This window comes from Chanodichthys erythropterus, chromosome 5 (genome assembly GCF_024489055.1).
Source record: "Chanodichthys erythropterus isolate Z2021 chromosome 5, ASM2448905v1, whole genome shotgun sequence".
NCBI lineage: Eukaryota > Metazoa > Chordata > Actinopteri > Cypriniformes > Xenocyprididae > Chanodichthys > Chanodichthys erythropterus.
This window is the reverse complement of record NC_090225.1, coordinates 22,205,958-22,231,265: the sequence shown is the minus strand read 5'-3', so window position 1 is coordinate 22,231,265 and position 25,308 is coordinate 22,205,958. Positions and strand designations below refer to the sequence as shown.

The following is a 25,308-nucleotide window of genomic DNA, read 5'->3' as shown; positions in this document are numbered from 1 at the left end:
AGAAAATGTTATTAATAGGTCTGCCTCCTAATAGTTGACTGAACGTTAGTCGACGAGAAAAAAAAATCCGCAAGAATTAATCGTGAACACGGCTGGTCCATGTGGTGAATATGTTATGCAGGAAATCCAAATGTTCTCCCATCATTCTTTGACCTCAAACATGGTTTGTCATTTGAAACAAGTAGTAGCCTAACGTTAGCCACTTTACATGGTCGCTTGCTCAAATGTTAACGCTTTATGCAAATGTTAATGCTTAATTCACATTTTAAATTCTCATTATTATGGTTTAGTATTTCTCCATCATGTAAAACAATGTTACATAAAATATTCCTTCTTGGCCCTGAAACTTAAACCATTTTCTGATGCTACTCCCAACCCCAAGTATACTGTATATTTAAGTGTACGTCATTATGCAACAGGAAGCTTGCGCTCCAGACTGTCATGAACACCATCAGGACCATTTGCCTAGGCTGTGGATTACAGGTAATAATGTTATAAATAATGTTCAGTTTCTTGCACAGATCAATCATTTTGCTTGATAAGACCTTAATGTATTGTTGTCAGGAGCCACAAGTATTCACCAAGGACCATGGTTTCAGCTAAATATCATTTACTGATCTTGGATCTTGGATGGATGAAATTAACAGCAAATTTTCATTTTTGGGTGAACTGACCCTTTAATGCATCCTTGCTGAAAAAAACCTTACTGACCTCAAAACTTTAAATAGTAGTATACACATTTGTATAGCATATATAGTTCATCAGTAAACAGATTTGCCAGACTGAAAAGCAGTTAAGTTGTATTGTCTACTACCTATATGAAAAATGTATCATGTACTGAATAAAATTAGTTTTCATGTCTAATCATCATCCAAGAAGTGCTGTCAATCGATTAAAAAAAATAAACTCGATTAATCAAATTTTTTCTGTGATTAACCATGATTAATCGCAATTAAAAACCTTAAGTTTTTATACGTTTTTAATATACTGTATAATGTAATAATTTCACAGTTAATCACCAAATTAAAACAACATAAAAGACAGTATATTTTAAATATGTTTAATAGCATCTTTTTTATGAATGAAGGCCAGTATCACTGATACTAATAGCCTAGAGCTACTGATGTCTCGATGAAATTGATTATATTACACTGATTTCACGCAGCTGCCAATTTGAAATCGAAAACGAGGCTCTGGTAGGAAGAACCCCGGAAGTATCACCTTGAATCACAGGAGAGTTGCGAATGTGATGGCATATTGTTGTGTACCAGGCTGTACATCATATCAACGGAAAGAGAGTGATAAAATATATATAGTTATCTAACGCTAGCGTTCCAAGTTGCACACGTTTTGGATGGCCGTTATCAAAATAATTTACAGATTTTCTCATTAGATTACAAACAACATGAGAGTGTGCTCCAAACATTTAATTCAGGACTGCATTGTTCGTTTGCTCACGAGGTTGCATAGACTGAAACAGGGAAGCGTGCTGACTTTATTTACATGGTGCGAACTCAAGCCCAGGAGGACACTTCAGAGGAATCAAGGGTGCGTTAAAATGTTTGATGACATAATCTGAATACTTTTAAAAAGATTAGGATTTTATGTTATGAGAACATTTGTTTTAATAACCAAAATGTATTCTATAATTATATTTTCATTGAATCATATAAACCTCTCTGAATGTGAAAATGTACAAATACTCTTATGCTGCCTAAGCAAATTGACATTTATGTCAGATAGATAGATAGATAGATAGATAGATAGATAGATAGATAGATAGATAGATAGATAGATAGATAGATAGATAGATAGATAGATAGATAGATAGATAGATATAGATAGATATAGATAGATAGATAGATAGATATAGATAGATATAGATAGATATAGATAGATATAGATAGATATAGATAGATATAGATAGATAGATAGATAGATAGATAGATAGATAGATAGATAGATAGATAGATAGATAGATATGCTGACTGCTGTCATTTTTTACAGTTGCACTTTTTTTTTTATAATTTACAATGTATTTTTTTTTTATTGGCTGCAATAGATATTTGATGGCTATTATAGGTTGTTTCAGGGTCAGTTTATGTAATGTCTATGATGTGACAACTGTACAAAACAGTTAAATATGAACTGCCAAGACTGAAATCATGATTATGTTAAAGGTGCCCTAGAATAAAAAATTGAATTTACCTCGGCATAGTTGAATAACAAGAGTTCAATACATGGAAATGACATACAGCGAGTCTTAAACACCACTGTTTTTACGTAACAGTTATGATCATTAATATGTACGACCCCAATATTTGCATATGCCAGCTCATGTTCAAGGCAATACACAAGGGCAGCCAGTATTAACGTCTGGATGTGCACAGCTGAATCATCAGACTAGGTAAGCAAGCGAAAAATGGCAGATGGAGCAATAATAACTGACATGATCCATGATAACATGATATTTTTTGTGATATTTCGGATGAGATGTTAAACCGAGGTCCTGACTCTCTGCGGTCATTAAAAATCCCATGGCACTTCTCGTAAAGAGTAGGGGTGTAACCCCGGTGTCCTGGCCAAATTCCCTCCATAGGCCCTACCAATCATGGCCTCCTAATAATCCCCAACCCCAATTGGCTCTTTCACTCTCTCTCCACCTTCAGCTGGTGTGTGGTGAGCGTACTGGCGCCGTTGTACTGTGGCTGCCGTCGCATCATCCAAGTGGATGCTGCACACTGGTGGTGGATGAGGAGAGATCCCTGATATGATTGTAAAGCGCTTCGGGTGTACAGTAGTACATATGAATGCGCTATATAAAATGCCTCCATTCATTCATTCATATTTGTAAATTGTCTTTCTAAATGTTTCGTTAGCATGTTGCTAATGTACTGTTAAATGTGGTTAAAGTTACCATCGTTTCTTACTGTATTCACGGAGGCAAGAGCCGTCGCTATTTTCATTATTAAACACTTGCAGTCTGTATCATTCATAAACACAACTTCATTCTTTATAAATCTCTCCAACAGTGTGTAATGTTAGCTTTAGCCACGGAGCACTATCAAACTCATTCAGAATCAAATGTAAACATCTGCATGACGAACACTTTGTAAAGATACATTTTGAGGCTTATATTAGCTGTGTGAACTTTGTTTATGCTGTTTAAGGCAAGCGCGAGCTCCGGGGGTGGGGAGCGTGAGGAATTAAAGGGGCCGCAGCCTAAATCGGTGCATATTTAATGATGCCCCAAAATAAGCTGTTAAAAAAATGAATTAAAAAAAATCTATGGTGTATTTTGAGCTGAAACTTCACAGACACATTCAGGGGACACCTTAGACTTATATTACATCATCTGAAAACACGTTCTACGGCACCTTTAAATTCCAGTGTCTGTGATATTGAAACACTCGAGGAAGAAGAGGAGGACCACCATTTGTTTCCTGATCACAAGAGAACAGTGAGTCATTTTATCAGACCTAAGGGCAGGGGGAAAAGTTAAAGAAAAAAAGAAAAATAAGCATGTAATAACACGGCAGCACTGTCTCTCCTAATAGCGAAACTATACGTTTTTTATATACCTCAAGAACCGCACAGTTATTACCTCGGTGGTTAGAAATGCCATGTAGCTTTTAAGTTACTAAACTATTTTACTGATTAATTCATCAGAGCAGTGCTGACAAAACGTTTCTATGCAAGTGTGTGTCCGTACTATACAGTATATGTGTTCGTCTGAAAGAGAGTGTGTGGGAGAGAGTATGCTCTTTCAGGACACAATAAAACATTTTGTGGCAAAAACCATGACAATAATTTGTCATTTATTTTGTTTACTATATTTATTTGCTTTGTTGGTGTCATTGTGGGTTTTGTTTCTTTTGTGGTTGTATTGGCTGTATGACCTATTGAAATTGTGATATGAAAAGTGATATGAAACTGCAATGCGGTCAAGACCTGCCTAGAACTACTTCAGCCGTGCGTTTCTCTGAAAATAATTGCACCGTAGTATAAATATATATATAATACATTTTTAAATGTATTTATATACACATATATTTGTTTGGCAAGTTAGGTGTCCCCACAAGAACTTAGTTAAAAGAACATGTAAAACATAAAAATAGTTAATCTCACCGTCAAGACACTAAAGACAGTCACAGTCATTTGCCTTTTAAAGGCAAACAGCAGTCAGTTTTCAAAAGGGAGGGAGTGTAAAGAAATGCCTTGAACATGAAATGTCTGGCATCCGCTCAAGCCTAAGAAACCATAAAGCCTTAAGAAAATAGGCATGTTGTTTCTGTAAACACAAACGTGGGCCTCGTAAAATACCAGGTAACTACAACAAAACTCTGTGCGAGTTTGTTGCCATGACAATTAGATGCTAATTTCTTTTCTTTTCTTCTTTTTTTGTTGTTTTAACAAAAGAATGAACGAACGACTGGCTCCACTGTTGGCTCACTATTTTCAAGTTACCGTAAACCCTCTTGTTCTCTCTTTGGAAATGGATGTTACTGGCAAAAATACCACAAGTTAACAGTTAATTTAACAAGCAAACAGTGCCATGATAGTGCAAACTCAATTTCCAGTGGAAAGTAAATAAAACACAACAAACCAGAGATGGCATGAAACGGGCAAACATGGCGAAAGAAATCAACACTGACTTGCCTTCCGCCCTCAGCAAAACCGCAACGAGTGCTGCAGAGACTAACAGGATTGACCTGGGAGAAAACGAGCTCTTTGTGTCAGTATGAAGCCAGAATGATTGTTTTTCTCCTCCTTTTGATAGGAACGCCTTTTAAGTTGGGAAATGAAAAGCAGGTGCACCGCTGGAGCGCACACTCGAACGGCCTGTCCTCACTGCCATGAGTTTTCAATTTTGAGAAGGATGAAAGAGAAATTCATGCTGAAACAGCCATGGGGGGAGAAGGTGATAAAATGTGTGATTCTGCTTTTGTTTTCAGAATGGCGGACGATCAAAAACAAAGAGGCACAAAACACAATGTAGGTTCCGTGCCTGTTGCACATGAGTTTGTGTGATTATAAAGTAAAAATGTCAACAGGGAGCACACATGTAAAACAGTGCTCGTAATATTTCAAACCTGTTGAATCAAGCAATAGGGTATATCTTACAAAAGCTATCGAGAACATGTCTGGGTAATATTTCTTATCTAAAATCAAGAAGAAAAAAAAAAGAGAAACTGTATATTACATAATGACATTTTTTTAATGCCATTAAGATTTGTTGCATAATGGTTTCATGTTCACAACAAAAATTTTCCCCTGAATTCTCATTACGTCATAAAATAAAATAACCTTTATTTAATTTTTTTTTTCTTCCAAATGTACTTTATTATCGTGATAAGAAGATATAGAGAATTGGCATTAAGAATAATAGAAAGAACAAAAAACACTTTGGGGGTAAGGCATGATTAGTTTTTCCTAAAAATATAGAAATTAGTTTTCATAGGGGGGCACACATTATTATGATCCAAGAAACAGACTTTCACCAAAACAATAACATCCCTATATATTTTGTAAACAGGAGGCACACAAAAAAAAATTTCAATTCCTCCGACAACACAATGATAAAAAAATACATAACTAATAGCAATAAAATATGTACATCTGTAGCATATTGATGTGTAACAAAGACCATTACACACACCATTAAAATAGTTGAAGGCGGCGGTTCTCCGAGTGATAGTCATTTATAAATATAGCCTAATTATGTTTCAAGTTCTTTTTTTGTGTAATAATGCATTAAATATTACATTTTCTGATCATAGGTGGAGGGTGAACCAACTGCAGGGAAGGTCATAAACACTGCTGATAAATTATTTGTCAATAAATCATCTGCATTCACAAACCACAGATTTGGTATCTCAGAAAGCGCACAAAGAACGCTCCCTTTATAAACACTAAAAAGCTGTCACTCATCTTATTTCATCGCAATCTCTAGCAGTTCTGTTAAAATAAATAAAGCCGACTCCGCAATGGATCTCTTAAGTAATTGTTTGTTATAATGAAAGGATATTTGCAAGCGTGCAAATCTCAGAATCCACTCACCGCTCAAAACGGCAATGCAAACTTAAACACCTCTGATTGGCCATTGGATTCAAGAAATCAACAGATATGTTTGTGATTGGCTGCATTGCTCAACGGTGCAAAAACACATTGTAAACAAGATACTTTGTTAAATAAGGTTTTTACTCTAAATCATAAATTTGCTGTATGACCATACGATTAGGGGGGGCACGTTGTGTCATCTGGGGGGGAAACGCCCCCCTTTGGCGACCGGCCTGCTGCAATATAGATTTATATATAATATATTTGTTAACCAGAGGAAATCATACATGCTGCACCCCTGTGCAACATGTCAAGCTTGAATGAATCACAGTCTCTCTCCATTGAACCAGGTGTGTGTTCACTGCAAGGCTCAGGCCAGGCCAAAGGTGCTTTCACACAAGGGTGCCGCAGAACAAAGGATGAAGAAAAAGAAATGAAATATGGCCTTCATCTTAACGTAGCACTCTTTAAAAGTTGTGCAAGTGATTATGGCACGGTGAAGAATATTAACAGAGGCTACAGTTCGACAATTCAAAGCCAAGTAGAGCTTTTTACAAGGTGTCTGGTTGTTAAAGCAATGTCGCTGCCTTGTGAAATATTATAATAAAGTTACAGGTGCAGTTATGCACCATGTCGTGGTTGTTAAAGTATGTACAAATTTATTGCACTGGATAGGGGAGATGGGATAAATTAAGCGGAACATCAACATAATGCACAATGCACTCACTATGGATATCAGGTATGTGCACACATAATTCAGCCCTTTACATGCTCCCAAATAACAAGATAACAATATTACAATACATTTATATACACTACTGTTAAAATGTTTGAGGTTGGTAAGACATAAGAAGTCGCTTATGTTCACAAAGGCAGAATTTATTTGAACAAAAATACAGTAAAAACAGTAATATTGTGAAATATTACTATAATTTAAATTAACTGCATTCTTTTTAAATACATTTTAAAACAAACTAAATTTTCAGCATCATTACTCCAGTCTTCAACGTCACATGATTCTTCAGAAATCATTCTAATATGCTGATTTGAAGCTCAGGGAACATTTCTTATTATTATCAATGTTAAGAACAGCTGTACTGACAGTTGTATTTTATGTAATATAATTTAGGCACAAATTTTAATTTACAATAAATCTTCATCAACTTTACTGTTCACTCCTGCCCAATCAGCCATGAAGCCAAAGCATGTCTGACAGAATCTTGCCATTAGTTGATAAAAGAATATTCATATCCAAAAAGTTGGATAAATAAGCTTTCCATTGATGTATGGTTGATACAACTATTTGAAAATCTGGAATCTGAGGGTGCCTAAAAAAAAAAAATTGTGAAAAAATATTGAGAAAATTGCCTTTAAATTTGTCCAAATGAAGTCCTTAGCAATGTATATCCACTCACAAAAATATATTTTTTTATATATTTCCGGTAGGAAATTCACAAAATATATTCATGGAGCATGATCTTTACTTAATATCCTAATGATTTTTCACATAAAAGAAAAATCGATCATTTTGACCCATACAATGTATTGTTGGCTATTGCTACAAATATACCCGGTCCAGGGTCACATATTGTACATACATGAAAGGAATGATGTGTTGTGATGTGATGTATACAGCCAAACACAGATTTCATCTTTACTTTTATCTTGATCTGAAGAGAATAGCTCCTATAGCATCTATTCAAACATAATCATCTTGTCCTCTTCCATGTCTAGCCATGAATAACAATCTGTCTTTTATCATTACTGCTTTAAGAAATTCAGACATCCTCTATGGGCACAATGGCCATGCACGCTTGTATGTGTTGTATGGGGATGTGAATAATGTCTGTGGCCTATTGACTAGGGCACAGGCAATATAAGGAAGAAAAGCTTGTTTTATTCATGTGACAGAAAGCATTAGTTTAAAACATCCAGTGCGCGGCCTTGGGGCCCGCTCACGGCAGGAATCCCAAGTAAAGCAGAAAAGCGCTTTTTTTTTGCTCTTGAAATATGTCCCTACTAAGCCACTGGCTAATGACAATAAGATGTTGGAGGGAAGGATTGACATCCATATCAGGGCCAAAGAATGAATCGAAAATGACAGCTTGATTGATATGCGTTTTTACTACATGTTTCAAATGTTTCATGCAGTACAGTTTCTCGCTACAAATGAGATATTTTTATCAACTGTATTTGTGCACAAATTTCTTAAATAGTGACCTAAAAGTGACCAACTGAACCCTTGCAAAGCCTGTCAAAAAGCAGTAAATGTACAGTAATGTCACACTAATATGACTCTGGTGTGTTTGATACCTGAGGTACTCACAGCTGTAGAGTAAAGGCTGACGTCTCGGGCGTTTTCAGCCCAGCAGCCACACCCATAGTGAGCAGCCTGAGACACAGAAAGATTTGAAGAAAAATATGTTGAATAAGAATATGTCGGCTGCAGTTATGTTAAACAAATTAAATAAAGTTCAATAAATTAAAACATTTTATGATTACACATCTAACCTGTTTATAAAGCACTTATAACCTACACTGTGAAATTATCTAATTTCAGCATATGATTTATTTTTAAAGAAATAATTTTATTCAGCAAAGGTGCATTAAATTTATCATAAGTGACAGTAAAGACTTTCTACATTGTTAGAAAAAGTACTATTCCAATAGTATTACTAGTTCTTTTGAACTTTCTATTCATTAAAAAATCCTGAAAAAGTATCATGCTTTCCACAAAAACTGTTTTCAAATTGATAATAATAATAAAAAAATTCTTAAAGCACAAAATCAGCTTATTACAATATAAAACAATTATCTTCGATTTAATATTTCACAATATTACTCTTTTTACTGTATGTTTGTTCAAATAAATGCAGCCTTAAAAATAATATTATGAGCAAACTTTTGAACAGTAATGTAATGGTGCATCATGTTGTGCTAAAAATTTGTGCTCAGAGTGAATAGGCCTGAAAAAGGCCAACAATGAAAATTACCTCATAATTTACTCACCCTCAAGCCATCCTAGGTGTATATGACTTTCTTCTTTCAGCCAAACACAATCTGAGTTATATTAAAAATATTCTGGCTCTTCCAAGCTTAATAATGGGAATGAATAGTAACCAAGATTTTGAAGCCCAAAAAAAAAGCACATCCATCCATCATAAATGTAATCCATATGGCTCCAGGGGGTTAATAAAGGCCTTCTGAAGAAAATCGATGCGTTTTTGAAAAATATCCATATTTATAACTTTAAACACTATAATCACGTTTCTCTTTAAAAATTCTTGTTTAAGACTTCTAATTAGTGGCTGGTGTTTTGTTTTACTCTATCCTCTGAGCTTCTGTGCATATGCATCAGGTCAAAGTTCACTATTCCGCCGGAAACAACTTGTGTACGTAAGCCAGTGATTCTACTTTATAAAGTTATAAATATGGATATTTTTCTTACAATAACACACCACTTCACTTCAGAAGGCCTTTATTAACCCCCTGGAGCCAAATGGATTAATTTTATGATGGACGAATGTGCTTTTTTGGGCTTCAAATTATCGGTTACTATTCACTCCCATTATAAAGCTTGGAAGAGCCCATATATTTTTTAATATAAACACGATTATGTTTGACTGAAATAAGAAAGTCATATACACCTAGGATGGCTTGAGGGTGAGTAAATTATGGGATAATTTTAATTTTTGAGTGAATTAACCCTTTAATTATGAAAAGTCCCCTATAAATAAAGAGCTCAAAATATGCTACATAAACACCATGCTATTTTATTTAATATCCAGCATGATGGTCAAATGAAATATGATCAGACTTCAGAGAGGTCACCTGTCCAACCCGACCCGGGTGTTTCATGGCCAGCCCTCCGCTGGATACCGCAGCCGCCACATTCCCTTCCCGATCCACTACGACCGCACCAACTGTATCCAGACAGGCCGAGTTATTCTCCTCACCTTCCACCATGATGTCTCCTACTGGCTCCAAGCAGCCAAAATCGTTCTCCTGCGCACACAATTGCCATTCAATTAGAATTTCCTATCGCACACAGATAATAAACAGCACTTTTCTCCAGTCTAACATCCTGAAATCAAAAATAAAATTTAAGTGTTAATGCATTGTCATGCTAAACCGTAGGCCAAAAAAAGAGGAACAAAGAGGCTGTGGTTACTGGCAACTTCAAAAAAGACATTTCCGAAGCCAAGATTAATACTAGATTGAAACGCACTGAACATTGCTTTTTTTTCTCTTTTTTTTTCAGTCTATGAAGTAGGCTTTCAAACCCAGCTGGCTACCATAACCAAACTTGAACTTTGTCAAACTGAGGAACTGAAATACACGTAGCAGCTATCTAGCTTGAGCAAATAAAGTCCAATTACATATCAGCATCTGAAAAATGATCCTCATGCTCTCATTTATAATGAGTAAAGTGGTCATTTTTAAAGGACTGTTTTCATTTGCTGATTGCTGTGTACTTTGGAAAGAAAGTTGATGTGGACTGAAAGAGTCATGGAGCCGCTTGACAAATTGGCTGATCCTGGGAAACTGCAGAAGGGGACGTGATGTCTTATAATTTATAATTCCATCTTCCCATGAACAGAGTGTCATTACTAGGCCATGGATCTTCAGACCTTGGCTAATTATTACATGCAATAACTTTTTTGTAAAATATGAGCGAACAGGCTAAAACAGAATGTTATTATTATTGATCTCACCATCAACGATAAATCTGATAAAATCAACTTCAGTACAACATCTGCTCACAGACCTTTCCAAAGGGGAGCATCAATTTTCCTCTCCTTTATGGGTAGCTGTTTGTATAACCTTTATGTCTTAATAAAAAAGATTCTGTCTCTATTTTGTTGTGTCATGAAAGCAAGTTGGTAAAAATCTTTAATCAGCTTTAAGAGGGAAGTTAAAATGTTTCCAACTTTTTCTGTAAAAAAATAAAAATTGTTCTCTGGGTTTTTCATACTTTTTCACTGATGAATTCCCGATTGCTCATGATTAGTTTAGTTTTTTTTCTCTCTCTCTCCATTTTTTGGAGAATTTTCAAGCAGATTCTAATGTATATCTCATGTACCATTTTTTAATAATATATTTAAAAAAATAAACTGATTGTTTAACAATACATAGTTTTTACAGTAGAAATTAAGACCTCACTTAATTTAATGATATTTCCAGGTACGGAAACATGGGCGGCACTAAGCCTGGGCTTCCGAGATATATGTCTCAAACTGATTTAATTAACCCCCAAATGTTATTAAGCACCTTGCCTTTCACCCCACGTTAATGCCTGGCCGTGCAAAACTATTATAAGATACAAAAGTTGCCATGAACCTTGCAAACTTCTGCAAATCCAGCAATTACTTTTTTCTCAGAAGCCCTCACTGTGCAAACATCTAAGACACTTAAAAGTTCTAAAAACACTTGAAAACTCCAATGACATAAAACAAAATAAGATTCCCTAATATTTTCCCAAGTTTCCTACAACTGTGGGAAAGTCATATTTCTTTAAAGCACAAGTGCACCCACTCACTCACAAAAGAAGTTACAGAAACATCTTAATTCTGAGAACCATGTTAAATGCATTAAACTTAAGCGAGAACCCCTAGACCCCAGGCCATCCATGCTATACAAATGCATTACACCCCCAGTAAAACAATAAATATGGCACTTATAAAATCAAACGAACCACAGGCCACTTGAGAGGAGACTGGGGGATGTGTTGTTATCTTAATGACCATTTAATGCATAGCTCTTGAGAAAAGTCTTCACTGAACTGAACTGAAGGAAGAAAGACCATGTGGCATCCCAGAGGCGCAGATCATTCATGCAGAAAGAGCCAACAGCGATCACTCACTTCAAACTGATGCTATCTTTAAAACAAACCGTACAAGGTTCGAACTCCGAACACAAATACCACATTTACCGAACCAAGTTAGACTGCGACTTATTTGTCTTTCCTGACGAATAACACTTCGCCCACATTTTCAGACACTGTAATTCAACTAATGACCCATGAGTGACCCACGTTTCGCTTTCTCATTGGGACCACACAAGCGTCACATCACGGATGGATCTGTGCTGGAAGACATTTTCCCTCGACACCTGCATTCCATGTGTACCTGTCAAATCGCTTCCTTGAAAATGTACCAAAAAAGTAGGAGAGACGCTAACATGTTCAAGCACATTACGGGAAATAATTCTGTGAAATAACTTCAAGATGTGGGCACGGGAGATTGGACGGCAGGATGGAGGTGGCGCTGAAGCACGATGGTCTCATATCGCATCTGCGATTGTCTTCAAACTCCTACAACATTCATGAGGCCTCAATCACAAAGACATAAACATGTGATTTTTGTTTCTTTAAAATGAGACATAAATGGTCTGCAAATTAATTATAATTATTAATTAAGTAAATGGATAAAACATTTTCATGTCTACCTGGTGAACTCATGCTTTTCAGGTCACTGACAAGAAGCTACAAAAGAGCATCAGAGAACTGTGTCACCCAAGTCAAATTCCTTGTGTGCAGTGCCATGTCAGCAGTGCAGTAAGTATACGTATGTGCGTTTCCTGTGATTGTGAGTAATTGAGGTCTCCACACCCCCCTTTCAAGGTCGTCATTACCCAATGGGTTTCCTCCTCTGGGTATATGTGGTGGTTTTGAATTAAAGGACTGAACAGATGCAGATCCTGTTATCAGTCGAGTAATAATGTCAGAGCAAATGCCTCCGCTGCACTGTGTTTAGGCCTAATTAAATGTGTTGAACTGAATGGGAGGGTGGAAACCTATAGATCATGGAGCATTTATAGGAGAAACTTGCATATTTAGTTTTTTTTTAATTTGAGTTTAAAGAGCGCATATGTCAAAAATCTACAGCATATCCTGAATGTTAAAAGTTATCCCTTTTATTAAAAAAACTCAAAAAAGAAACTCCTAAAATTGAGTCTGATCCAGACCGACAAAGGACATGACATTTTGACGGCAGCTTGGTTTCTATTTCTGAAGCCAGGCTGAGTAGCCCCGCCCACACTGAAATTTCATTGGTCCTCTCCACATAAAGGTATACTGATTTTAAATCAGTGTTAATCACAGTGTTCAAAATGAATATTTTTGTCCATATGACAACTGCATAATTTATTCCACGTAAGTATAACTATTAATATAATAATTAAATTAATATAGAATAAATATTTTTATATATATTTTTTTTTTATAATAATAATAATAATTACAACAGTGAATATTATAGCATTTACTTAATATAAATATATTTAATGTAATTATTATATTAAAAAAGGTATAGTATATTTTGGTTAATAATAATAATAATAATAATAATAATAATATAATTCAATATTATAGTATTTATTATTATTTTAATTATTACATTTATATTACTATTAACAATGTAAATAGTTTGGTTTTGTGCACATGTGAGCCTGGACCATAAAACCATAATGGTCAATTTTTTTGCAATTGAGATTTATACATCATCTGAAAGCTGAATAAAAAATAATAATTATGTTACGATAATTTGTTAGGATAGGACAATATTTGGCCGAGATACAAATATTTGAAAATCTGGAATCTGAGGGTGCAAAAAAAAAATAATTAAAATATTGAGAAAATCGCCTTTAAAGCTGTCCAAATGAAGACCTTAGCAACACATATCCACTCACAAAAATACATTTTTTATATATTTATGGTAGGAAATTTACAAAATATCTTCATGGAACATAATCTTTACTTATATAATATCCTTATGATTTTTGGCATAAAAGAAAAATCGATAGTTTTGACCAATACAATGTATTGATGGCTATTGCTACAAGTATGGGATGTCATTGTACAACATGAGTAGAAAATGATAGCAGTGACTCAATCATTTTGGACATTCACTCACACTAGATTGTTTTCTCCTCTTCGTCTCAACCTGCTCTGCCAGCTCCATCTTCCTTTTGTTCCTCTTGTAGCCTGACAAACTGAACTCTGTAATGTGTTGAAAAAGGCATGACAGTCAATAATAGATTTTACTCCACTGCTTTGACTTCCAATAAAAAAAAAACTTTGTGTGCAAGACCCACTAAATGCTGACAAATGTTTTGCTCCCGTGGCCTTATTGCTTAGATTATTAGTATTATTTTTCATGATAATATATTGCAGCAAAGGGTGTGTGTTTGGCGGGGGAGCCTTTATTCTCACAATAAATCAGTCTATTGGTGGAAATGTGGTTGAAATCCTCAAAGTCTCCTTAAATAATGGGACATGTGTTGGAGTGAGGTCATGGTTTTGGCATCAGATCATTTCCAACACTGACAACACACACTCTATCTCTATCTGACACACGGCATGGGGCCCTCTATTAAAGTATAGAAGCCATTGTTTACCAAACACTGCGTTCCACTCCTGTGAAAATCTCTTAATCAAAGAAATGGGCACAATTAAGTCATTTTGCAGAATTGAATGGAATGCAATTAGGGATGGTAAAAATAACACTTAGTCAATGGCTTAAAAATACTCCAACAGATGAGATCACATGCCTTCTTGCCAATCATTAATCAATTAAATTATTACGTGTGACTGTCAAGACTTACAACTGAGATAAAAGGCAGCAGTTTTGGTAAAAACCTCAATAACAGATTCCTCATCTAGTATACTTCAATAAAACTGTAAATAACCTGGGGGAATTCAGTTAAAGGACAATAAGAACTAGGCTAGATTTTCATTCATTGTATTCAGAAATACAAGTGCTTTCAAGGCACTGTTGAAATAAAATGCTGCATCAGAGCCACTTTGTAAATGCCATTGACAATTAGTGAGTCTTGTTTGCATTTAGGTTTCACTCAATAATCAACATGTAGCTAAATGGTAAAATATATCGAATGAATACGGACAATCACAATTCAGCATGGAAACTAGAGTCTAAAAGAATTACATCATTGCTGCTGGTAACAATTTGAATGCTGAACAATTATGTCAATGGCAGAGTTTTTAAACCTTAATCTTATACATTCAAGTATAAAATGAACATAAAACCAAAATAGATAGCATAAAATTAAAAGGTTCTAAATGCCACACACACTAGCACATGTCTCACTAGTATAAAAACATGCTATAAACAAATTTCTTTTACAGTAATAATTAATTATTTAGAATAATATGAACACCAATAACTGATTACAGATAAAAGTCATTGTGAAAGTGGTGTGTAACAGGTTAAAACTCCACTGCAGGCCTCAAACAAAACCTCATTGCATTATATGAGAGAATAAAACCGCATGCTCTTCTATTAAAGTAATCTGGATGCCAGTCACACCTTACAGATCCAAACAGGGAATCTTGTTGCTTACTTAAGACCTTTCATTTAACTTAAAAACGGCCTCTACTGTGTTTCTTAAAAGAGAAATTTACTGAAAATATGTGAGCCTTTTAACATTTCACCTCCTGTTTTCCCCTAATTATGGAAAATAACGGGATTTAAAGTCACTTTCCAATTTCTAATTGAACTTTTTAGCTTCTTTCACCAATAAGAGTGATTATGTGGTTCACAATCTTCAGTAATCCAAAGACGTGTCCTAATCTTTATTAATACATACAAATCTAATAAAAACACTGCAGTCAAAGCAGCTGAAAGAAGAGTTTGGGTGGTCTGATACTCACTGGTGGTCATCTTCTCTGTAGGGCATGCTGGGATACCATGGCTGACAGCCCACTGTTCTGCTCCTTTGCCCACTAAAAAACTGACAAAGTAGAGATGTGATTTACATAAAAGGAGCAATTTTATCACATTTCAAAATGTTATTTTATACCGAATGTTTCCTGTTTTAACTTTAAACTCAGAAAAAAGAGAAAAAAAAAGACACATGCCTTTTTCAGGATATATATATATATATATATATATATATATATATATATATATATATATATATATATATATATATATATAATTTTTTTTATATATACATTTAATTAATATACAAATATATGTTTTTATATATTTTTATATATAATTTTTTTTATTTGATTAATTATACAATGTAATGATAAATTAATTCGCAAATTAATTGCACATCAAATTTGGATGAGAAATTATCTCCAAAAGATAATTTAAAGTCATTATTGAGTTAAATGAGAAGAGCATCAAATGTTAAAAAATGTTTTATTTGAATCAACACAGAATTTATTACACAAACTTTAGGCTACAGTGACCATGAGACCATAAGAGTAAATGAAGAAAGAATTTTCTTTTTTTTTTTTTTGGTGAACTATACCTTTAATGTTTTTTTTTTTTTTTTTTTTAATATATATTAATAAGGAAATATGAATATGAAATATTCAAATAAGATCTAAAAAAGAAACTAAAACTGCCAGTAGGTGGAAGTAATTGTCTTAATGAGTAAGTCTTTGAGTCATTCATTCAAACAGCTTATTCATTCAGGAATTAAGTAAATGGCTCTCTTTATGAATGGGCCATTGAATCATTGGTTCACCCGAATGATTTGTTCAAAACGCAGATTAATTCAGAAACACGGCAGTCTGTTGCTCAAAGACATACAACAGTTCTGCTCGGACTTCTAGGCAATATTTTCATAGTCTAAATTAACAATATAACTTTATTGAACTGTTGTATAAAGTCAGTATATTTTTAACACGTTATTTTTATTCTTTAACACGTTATCTTTTCCCCATAACTAATTAATTAAATTAACACATCAAATCGACAGCCCTAAATATAAATGACTTAAATTTTACTATTTTATAGCATTTTTGATCAAATAAATGCAGACTTCTTTCAAAAATAATAATTATTGTTTGTAATATGTTTGTTTGGAAAGTGTTTTTGAGTTATCTTAAAATAAATGCAACTTGGTGCAATATTTTGTTATCTAATGAATGTGGCATAAGTAAATACTTTTGAGGCCACTGCGATCACCTACAGAAAATGTCTTAATCTATGATCGGCACCTATTTCCTGTAGCTAAGAAAATACACTTGCTGCATTTGTCACAACAAGATAAATGCATTTAGTCCAAGCATGTTTTGTCTTGCACAAAGTTAGTTCTTGTTTGTGTATTCTTTGAATATTCTGATTGAAATGCTGCTGTTTTACACCAGAATACTTTCCCTGAGGCATCAATGAAGTATGTCAGACTGTGTATATGTCTAAGCTGATAACCGGGAAGCCAACATCAGAGAGCTCAGCTCACCAGGGAGGGATCCTGCCAGCTGATAGCTTCCCCTTCTGAGTTTCACTTAATAGTCTTCTGGCTACCAGCACTGGGTTCTTGATTCCTGATAGAAAGAGCAGCATCAGTATCACATTTGCTCAATACAGCTTTAAATATGGTAGATGAAAAAAGGATAATGCAGAGTTTATTGCACCAAAAAGAAGAAAATTAACATGTTTCACTAATATCAGTGTGAGACTAGATATTTCTTTATATTTTATGTGGATGAGCAGAATATTTCAAGACACTGCATGTCAAATCAAGTTGCGCTCGTTTTAACCAACATGGCAACAGGTTGATTGGGTAGAATCGGTCCTGTTTTACGCCTCAATTAGTTTTGAGTGATAAGAAATAGACAATGTGACATAGATCAAGGCCAAAATCAACACCAAAATTATTTATAACCTTTACATTTATCATCGAAATAAACAAATGGGGGGAAAAACATATTTTAGTCTTGCATTTTATCATTCTTGTACACACTAAATTCAATTAGCCACATGCCAATAAAAGGCTGAGGAGGTCGGCCTTTATATGTCATGCTTGAAATTCGAATAGCACCATCATCACATGACAAAAAGCTCAAACCAGCTTCGCCGATGTTTCTAAGAGCACCCACCACTCAAGGCTCCAACGGCTCCATAGTTTAAGGACTTCCCATCCATGATGCTGGCATCACACTCAATCTCACCCGAGATGTTCAGGTTGGAACCGGTACCCGCATTGGTGAACGGGGAGTCCTGTTAATAAATAAACATCAACCTTAAGGTCAATTTCTTTCTCTTCTAAAAAAAAAAAAAAAAATAGAAACAAGCAGTGGACAGTAACAAAGTATTTCTACTTCATTAATCTTTATTACATAATCTGAGTATTTATATTTTGGGAAACTTTTACTTTACAAGATTCCAAAGCATAAAATTTTACTTTTTACTCCATTATATATTTCATAAAAACATGTTGTTCCTTGTTATTTTGAACTGAAGAAAATGTCACTGCTCCGAGACACGACAGTAGTGCTGATTCTTTTCACTTAAAGGGTTAGTTCACCCAAAAATGAAAATTCTGTCATTTATTACTTACCCTCAAGTCGTTTCACACCCATAAGACCTTCGTTAATCTTTGGAACACAAATTAAGATATTTTAGTTGAAATCCGATGGCTCCGTGAGGCCTCCATAGGGAGCAATGTCACTTCCTCTGTCAAGATCCATAAAGGTACTAAAAACATCAACAAATCAGTTCATGTGAGCACAGTGGCTCAATATTAATATTATAAAGCGACGCAAATACTTTTGGTGCGGCAAAAAAACAAAATAACGACTTATTTAGTGATTGCCGATTTCAAAACACTGCTTCAGGAAGATTCAGAGCATAAATGAATCAGTGTATCGAATCATGAATCGGATCGTGGGTCAAACCGCCAAACTGCTGAAATCACGTGACTTTGGCGCTCCGAACTGCAGATTCGACACACAGATTCACAATGCTCCGATGCTTTCTGAAGCATTGTTTTGAAATCGGCCATCACTAAATAAGTCGTTATTTTGTTTTTGTTTTTTGCCGCACCAAAAGTATACTCGTTGCTTTATAATATTAATATTGAGCCACTGTGCTCACATGAACTGATTTAAATATGTTTTAGTACAATTATGGATCTTGACAGAGGAAGTGACATTGCTCCCTATGGAGGCCTCACTGAGCCATCGGATTTCAACAAAAATATCATAATTTGTATTCTGAAGATTAACGAAGGTCTTAGAACGACATGAGGGTAAGAAATAAATGACAGAATTTTCAATTCGGGGTGAACTAACCCTTTAACCTGTTAAATCACTCACAAAATGCACTGAACATTTTATGTGTGAATTGGACTGATCCGATTCAAGTGATCAGGACAGAGTGAGTCTCCAGTTAACAATTCACTGAATTCACAAGTATGACTCAAAATGAGCCAAGAACTGGATCATCCTCAGAGCTTAAGAACGTGTGTGACTAACGCTCGAAAAAGAAAGTTACTAATGCAGAATTTTAGGATGACTGTCAGTTGTTTAAAGAAAAACAACCGTTTGTAAAAGGTCAAGCTATTTAAAACCCACTGTATGAAATGCTTGATTGTGAACATGTCCACATTTGTGTATTACCATCTGAAAGGGACAGGTTTTAGGTAAACACTAAACATAACATTAAAATAATGCAAATTAACGCCCATGCATGTTCCCCACTGTCATAGCAGCTTCAAATAATATAAAATTAGTATGTTTGCACAGCACTTTTATAAATTTTTAGTTTTTCCTCTTTTTTTTTTTTTTTTTAGATACTATACGGTAATTTTTACTTGTTTGTGCACTTGAATTATCAGTAATAGTTATCACTGTATGACAAGATTTGGTAATAAAATAAAATGTTTTCTTATTTGCAGACCAATACTTTTTGTCTACATAAACTTCCTTATTGACTAGTGCTGGCAACTTGACAATTCATAATAATGTCAGACCGAGCTGACATTCATCAATCAGTATTTTTTACTTTTAATACTTAAGTACATTAAAAAAAACAGGTACTTCTGTACTTTTACTCAAATAAAATTGAAAAGGAGTACTTAATACTTTTACTGGAGTTTTATTAGGATGTCTGTACTTTTACTCAAGTAGTTGAGATGTGTACTTCGTCCACCACTGGAAACACACAGAAAAATTCCTAAATTTGTCACATTATAGTTTTAAAATATGTTTATGTTAAATGTTATGTTTTCTTTTCCCAGCTTGATATGCAGTCACAACTATAAGCAAGTCATTCATAGGTTGCTCTCCCTGAGAAGTCTAAACGCTGAAGCGCTTTCAAAGCACTGCCCTGTTTGAGTGGTCTGACATGGCATGTTAGTGCCAGAACACTGAAGAAATTTGTGGAAATGTCAGAGTCAGTGTAAACGCTATATTGAATTTTACGCAGATCAAAACTAGACTAGGGATAGGCTTACAGTCTTTACAATGGCATGCATTGTATAAAAGGTCCTAGATCACAAGTAATTTTTACAATTCATACTTTCAAAACTGTTTTATAGATTTTTTCTGTATACTGAAAGCTTTTTGGAAAGATGTTTCTTCAGCTCAAAAAACGTAATTTTGTTAGACAACAGTACAATCCCTTCAGTCTTATTATTGTAAACTAAAACTAAAAATGTTAAGGGTAACTGAAATAAAGCTGAAATAAAAAAGTTAATTAAAACTATTAAAATCAATTAAAACTTAAACTTAAAAGAAAATTAGAAATACTGCCTTGACAACTAACTGGAAGAAGTACTAAACTGAAATTAAAATTAATTAAAGCTATAAAAGACACACAACATAAAAAAAAAACACAACATAAACTTATTAAAACTAAGCTAAAATTGTAAAAATTAAAGCCAATTCAAACTATTAACATTTTTATAGATAGTTGAATTTGACTTCCTTGCCATCCCATTAATATCTGAAATGTTTACTATGCATTTCATTTCCATTTTCTTTGTGAGTCTATTCAGTTGTTGTGATCCACCATCACCTCTAGCTCTAAAAGAGCTGCTGTCACTGCCTCCAGCGCCAATCCTCCAGCTCTGAGCCTGTCCACAGCCTGAAACACATTAAATCACAACGGATGACAGCAACCTCATGTCTGCCAGTGACTGTTCTGCTCTACTTCAGGATTCTGAAGCTTTATGCAGAAAAGATCACACTAAAATAATCTAGACAAAACATAAAATATATGATAATCAAATACCAAGAGATTATAATAAATAATAAAGCTGCAGTGTTTTCCACATGACAAGCTTCAAGCAGAGGGTGTGGAATGGTATATTAAGCCGGGCAGCAGCTCGCGGGTCGCTGCTGGTGTCATGTTATCAACACATAACTCAAATTCCCTGGCACAGGTGTTTTACTCGAGCCTGATCCCTTCTTTTCATCCTTTACACGGCACTCTAGACAAGGAAAAGCACTGCATTGCAACTTGCCAAACTATGCATTACTTTACGCTGCAAAAGATTTTTGTTAGCATATCTTAAATTTTGTATACTGACAATATAATAACAGTCTGCAAAAGTAAGCAAGAAGGAATTCATATGCATGTTAAAAATGTTACATAATACATATCTGAAATCATGCAAACTGAGCTGGGAAGGAAAGTTGATTATATCATTCAACTGACATCTTGTTGACGTGACCTCTGGCAGAGCTATCCAAAGGTTACAGGGCACAGCAGAAATGCAGAAGTACCTTAAGGCTTCAAGTTTTGAAAAAAGAATCACATGCAACTCACTCTCTGGCAAGCTCTCTTGCACACATGTTTGTATTCCTTGGCTTTGGATTCTGAATGATACCCTGCCCCTGTGGAGATAAAAATCATCAAAATAAGACATTTCTTACAAGTGAGGTTCTTCAGCTGTTACCACTCTGTAGTTTTGCTCGTCTCATGAGATTGTTTTTTTTAGAAGTCATTTTCTTGCGATTATACATGAAAAGTCTGTTTGATCCATTCGTTTTCTCTTCAAACTTTACAAAAACTGTTTGCCAGAAAAGTTTAGCATTCTTATTTAATCACCTTCCTGTCAATCAAAACCCATGGGTTATTTTTTTCCCCATTCTTTTCCATACAATGACAATTCATAGTAACCCTCTGTCAAGTTGAAGAAAAGACAAAAAAAGTACCATATACATAGTCCTTATTAGGGCTGTCAAATGATTAATCACATACAAAATAAAAGTTTGAGTTTGGCTAATATATGTGGGTGTACTATGTGTAATTATAACGTATATATAAATACAATCACATCCATGTATATATTTGAGAAATATTTACAAGTATATGTATTTATTTATATTTTTATATAATTTATATTATATATAAATACATTTTTTGTATATAAAATATTTCTCTTAAATATATACAGTACATTAATTTGTGTATTTATATATACATATTAATTACATACATTACTCACACATATATTATCCAAACTCAAACTTTTATTTTGTATGCGATTAATCACGATTAATCATTTGACAGCCCTAGTCCTTATATTAACAGTCTTCAGAAGACTTCAGAAGCTATACTAAATTTAAGACTATTGATGACCGTTAAAAAAAAATTCAAACCTCTTAAATCCCATTCATCCATGTTGACATCATTTAGGGATGTGCAACGATTAATCGTGATTAATCGTTTGCAAAATAAAAGTCTGTTTACGTAATATGTGTGTGTGTTCTGTGTATAGTAATTATGTATGTATGTATGTATGTATGTATATATATTTGTATGTATGTATATATATTTGTATATATATATATATATATATATATATATATATATATATATATATATATACACACACACACACACATACATGTATAAATTTAAGAAATATATGCATGTTTAAATATATATTTTTTATATTACATATAAATATAAATATTTTATATACAAATCTGACATTTTTCTTAAATATATACATGTCTGTATTTATATATACATAATTATTATACACAGAACACACACATATATTATGTAAACACAGACTTTTGTTTTCCAAATGATTAATCGTGATTAATCGTTGCACATCCCTAACATCATTAAAGGGTTAGTTCACCCAAAAATGTAAATAATGTCATTTATTACTCACCCTCATGCCGTTCCACACCCGTAAGACCTTCGTTCATCTTCAGAACACAAATTAAGATTTTTTTGTTGAAATCCGATGGCTCAGTGAGGCCTGCATTAACAGCAATGATATTTCCTCTCTCAATAAACATATTTAAATCGGTTCATGTGAGTACAGTGGTTCAATATTAATATTATAAAGCGACTAGAATATTTTTGGTGTGCCAAAAAAACTAAATAATGACTTATGTAGTGATGGCCTATTTCAAAACACTGCTTCATGAAGCTTCGGAGCGTTATGAGTCAGCGTGTCGAATCATGATTCGGATCACGTGTCAAACAGCTGAAATCACCTGACTTTGACGCTCCGAACAACTGATTCGACACGCTGACTCATAACGCTCCGAAGCTTCATGAAGCACTGTTTTGAAATCGGCTATCACTACATAAGTCATAATTTTGGGTTTTTTTGGCGCACCAAAAATATTCTCGTCACTGTACTCACATGAACTGATTTAAAAATGTTTTTAGTACATTAATGGATCTTGAGAGAGGAAATGTCATTGCTGGCTAATGCAGCCCTCACTGAGCCATCGAATTTCAACAAAAATATCTTAATTTGTGTTCCGAAGATTAACGAAGGTCTTACGGGTGTGGAACGGCATGAAGGTGAGTAATAAATGACATTATTTACATTTTTGGGTGAACTAACCCTTTAACGTCAAATGCCATTGTTTCAAAGGCCATGTTGAAACTGAAAATGGCATGCTGGTTTGAATATGCAGAATGGAGAATGACATTTGAGAGAAGCAGCAAAAGGGGAAATTATCAATTATTATTTGAAGTAATAACTTCAAATAACAGCCCGTTAGGCTTTGTATGTTTTGAGAAGAAGTGGAATAAAGTCATATAGACTTCTTTTTTTTGCACTTATACAGTGTTTTTTTTTTTTTTTTGGCTCCTTTTGAAGCTTGACAGACGTAACCATTATGAAGTGTTATTATAAAGGAAATTTCTTCAAATCTTTCCTTTGGTGTTCCAAGGACAAAAACACTAGTCTGGAAAGACATAAGAGTGAATAAATAAACTTTTTTCTTTTCACAATTACTCACTCAACATGTAACAATTACATTTTGTGCCAAAACATGTTTATGCAGATATGTCTTGAAGATATATCTAAATAATTCTCAAAGGGACAGAAATTCACCTGCATGCACCAGCACAAATCCCATAGCTTCATGACGGGAGACGGTGCTGTTCAGTATAGACCCTGAATTGTTTAATGGAGAGACAGTCTCCTTGCAATCTGTCGAGTTTTCTAAATTTTCCATGACCCGTATTCAATGTAGCTTGCATTTTGACCCATCATTCAATCATAATTCCAATACAATTCTTCAAGTCCTGAAAGAAAAGAGAGTGAGTTATCATACCTTGAAGATTCAACGTATATATAAAGTAATATAGGCCATTACATTTTATATCCAAGTCAGTTAAGTTGGTAATAATGACATACACGTTTTGACAATTACAACAATGATTTGACAGATTCCTTGTATTGTAATGCATCCCTTCAAATTTTCTTGCTTCAACTGAAGTAAACTTCAGATAAGAAATATGCCTTGAGGAACACAACAAACGAAATAACTTATGTTTGCTCAAAAACTTATATTAGATTCAGCTAAGAATCTTTTTATAGCCTCTACATTAACTACTGGCAATTCAGTCCTACAAAACAGAATGAAAGAATAAAGACTGCAAAACTCACTCGCATGAAGACTTCAGGTGCATGACGGCAGAAGAGCGCCACAGTCATACGCATGGTTCAGCATCTCTACTGATAACACACACATACAGATTGCATTAAATTATGAGTGTAGTTGTATGTCTGCTGCATGATTGTGATGTGATGTGATGATGATGAGCGGCGCATGTGCTCTCGTCACAGCAAAATACTTCCTGGTTCAGTGACACATGTGACCGTATGACTGCAGCAGCGCCCCCCTGAGGCAGAGTCATGAACTGCGTTTCATCCTGTATTAGAAAGAGGACAACGCACAGTTTTTACACAGAAAATTAAACTATTTCTGTGTATTTTTAAACGTAAGTGTTGCTTAAAATAATGTACATAAACAGAACATGTTGAAAATGGTACAAAAACATATGTAATTTTACAAAATGTGTTTAATCTCAAACATCTATATTGTTGCTCAAACTGTCTTTCATTATTATTGACACTGTATTTTAAATGGTGTCACGTAAGTGTTACTTAAAATAATGTTAATTAACAGAACATGTTGAAAATGGTACAAAAACATATGTAATTTTACAAAATGTGTTTAATCTCAAACATCTATATTGCTGCTCAAACTGTCTTTCATTA

General features: G+C 34.3%; 1 protein-coding gene across 7 annotated transcripts in view; it reads right to left on the bottom strand.

Annotated features, from left to right (window-relative positions):
* tasp1 (taspase, threonine aspartase, 1) overlaps positions 1-24,844 on the bottom strand; it is a 41,720-nt gene extending 16,876 nt beyond the window's left edge. For all 7 annotated transcript variants that reach the window (XR_010895215.1, XM_067386589.1, XM_067386591.1 and 4 more), the window contains exons 1-10: positions 24,694-24,844; positions 24,136-24,329; positions 21,591-21,658; positions 20,838-20,906; positions 17,918-18,038; positions 17,278-17,362; positions 15,731-15,810; positions 13,974-14,059; positions 9,892-10,065; positions 8,374-8,452 (exon numbers count right to left, since the gene is read on the bottom strand). Coding sequence is in view for 6 of the 7 variants with exons in the window: in XM_067386589.1 (XP_067242690.1) it covers positions 8,374-8,452; positions 9,892-10,065; positions 13,974-14,059; positions 15,731-15,810; positions 17,278-17,362; positions 17,918-18,038; positions 20,838-20,906; positions 21,591-21,658; positions 24,136-24,259 (886 nt within the window). In the remaining variant the exon portion in view is untranslated. The remainder of the gene's footprint in view (positions 1-8,373; positions 8,453-9,891; positions 10,066-13,973; positions 14,060-15,730; positions 15,811-17,277; positions 17,363-17,917; positions 18,039-20,837; positions 20,907-21,590; positions 21,659-24,135; positions 24,330-24,693) is intronic.
* Positions 24,845-25,308: the final 464 nt, after the last annotated feature.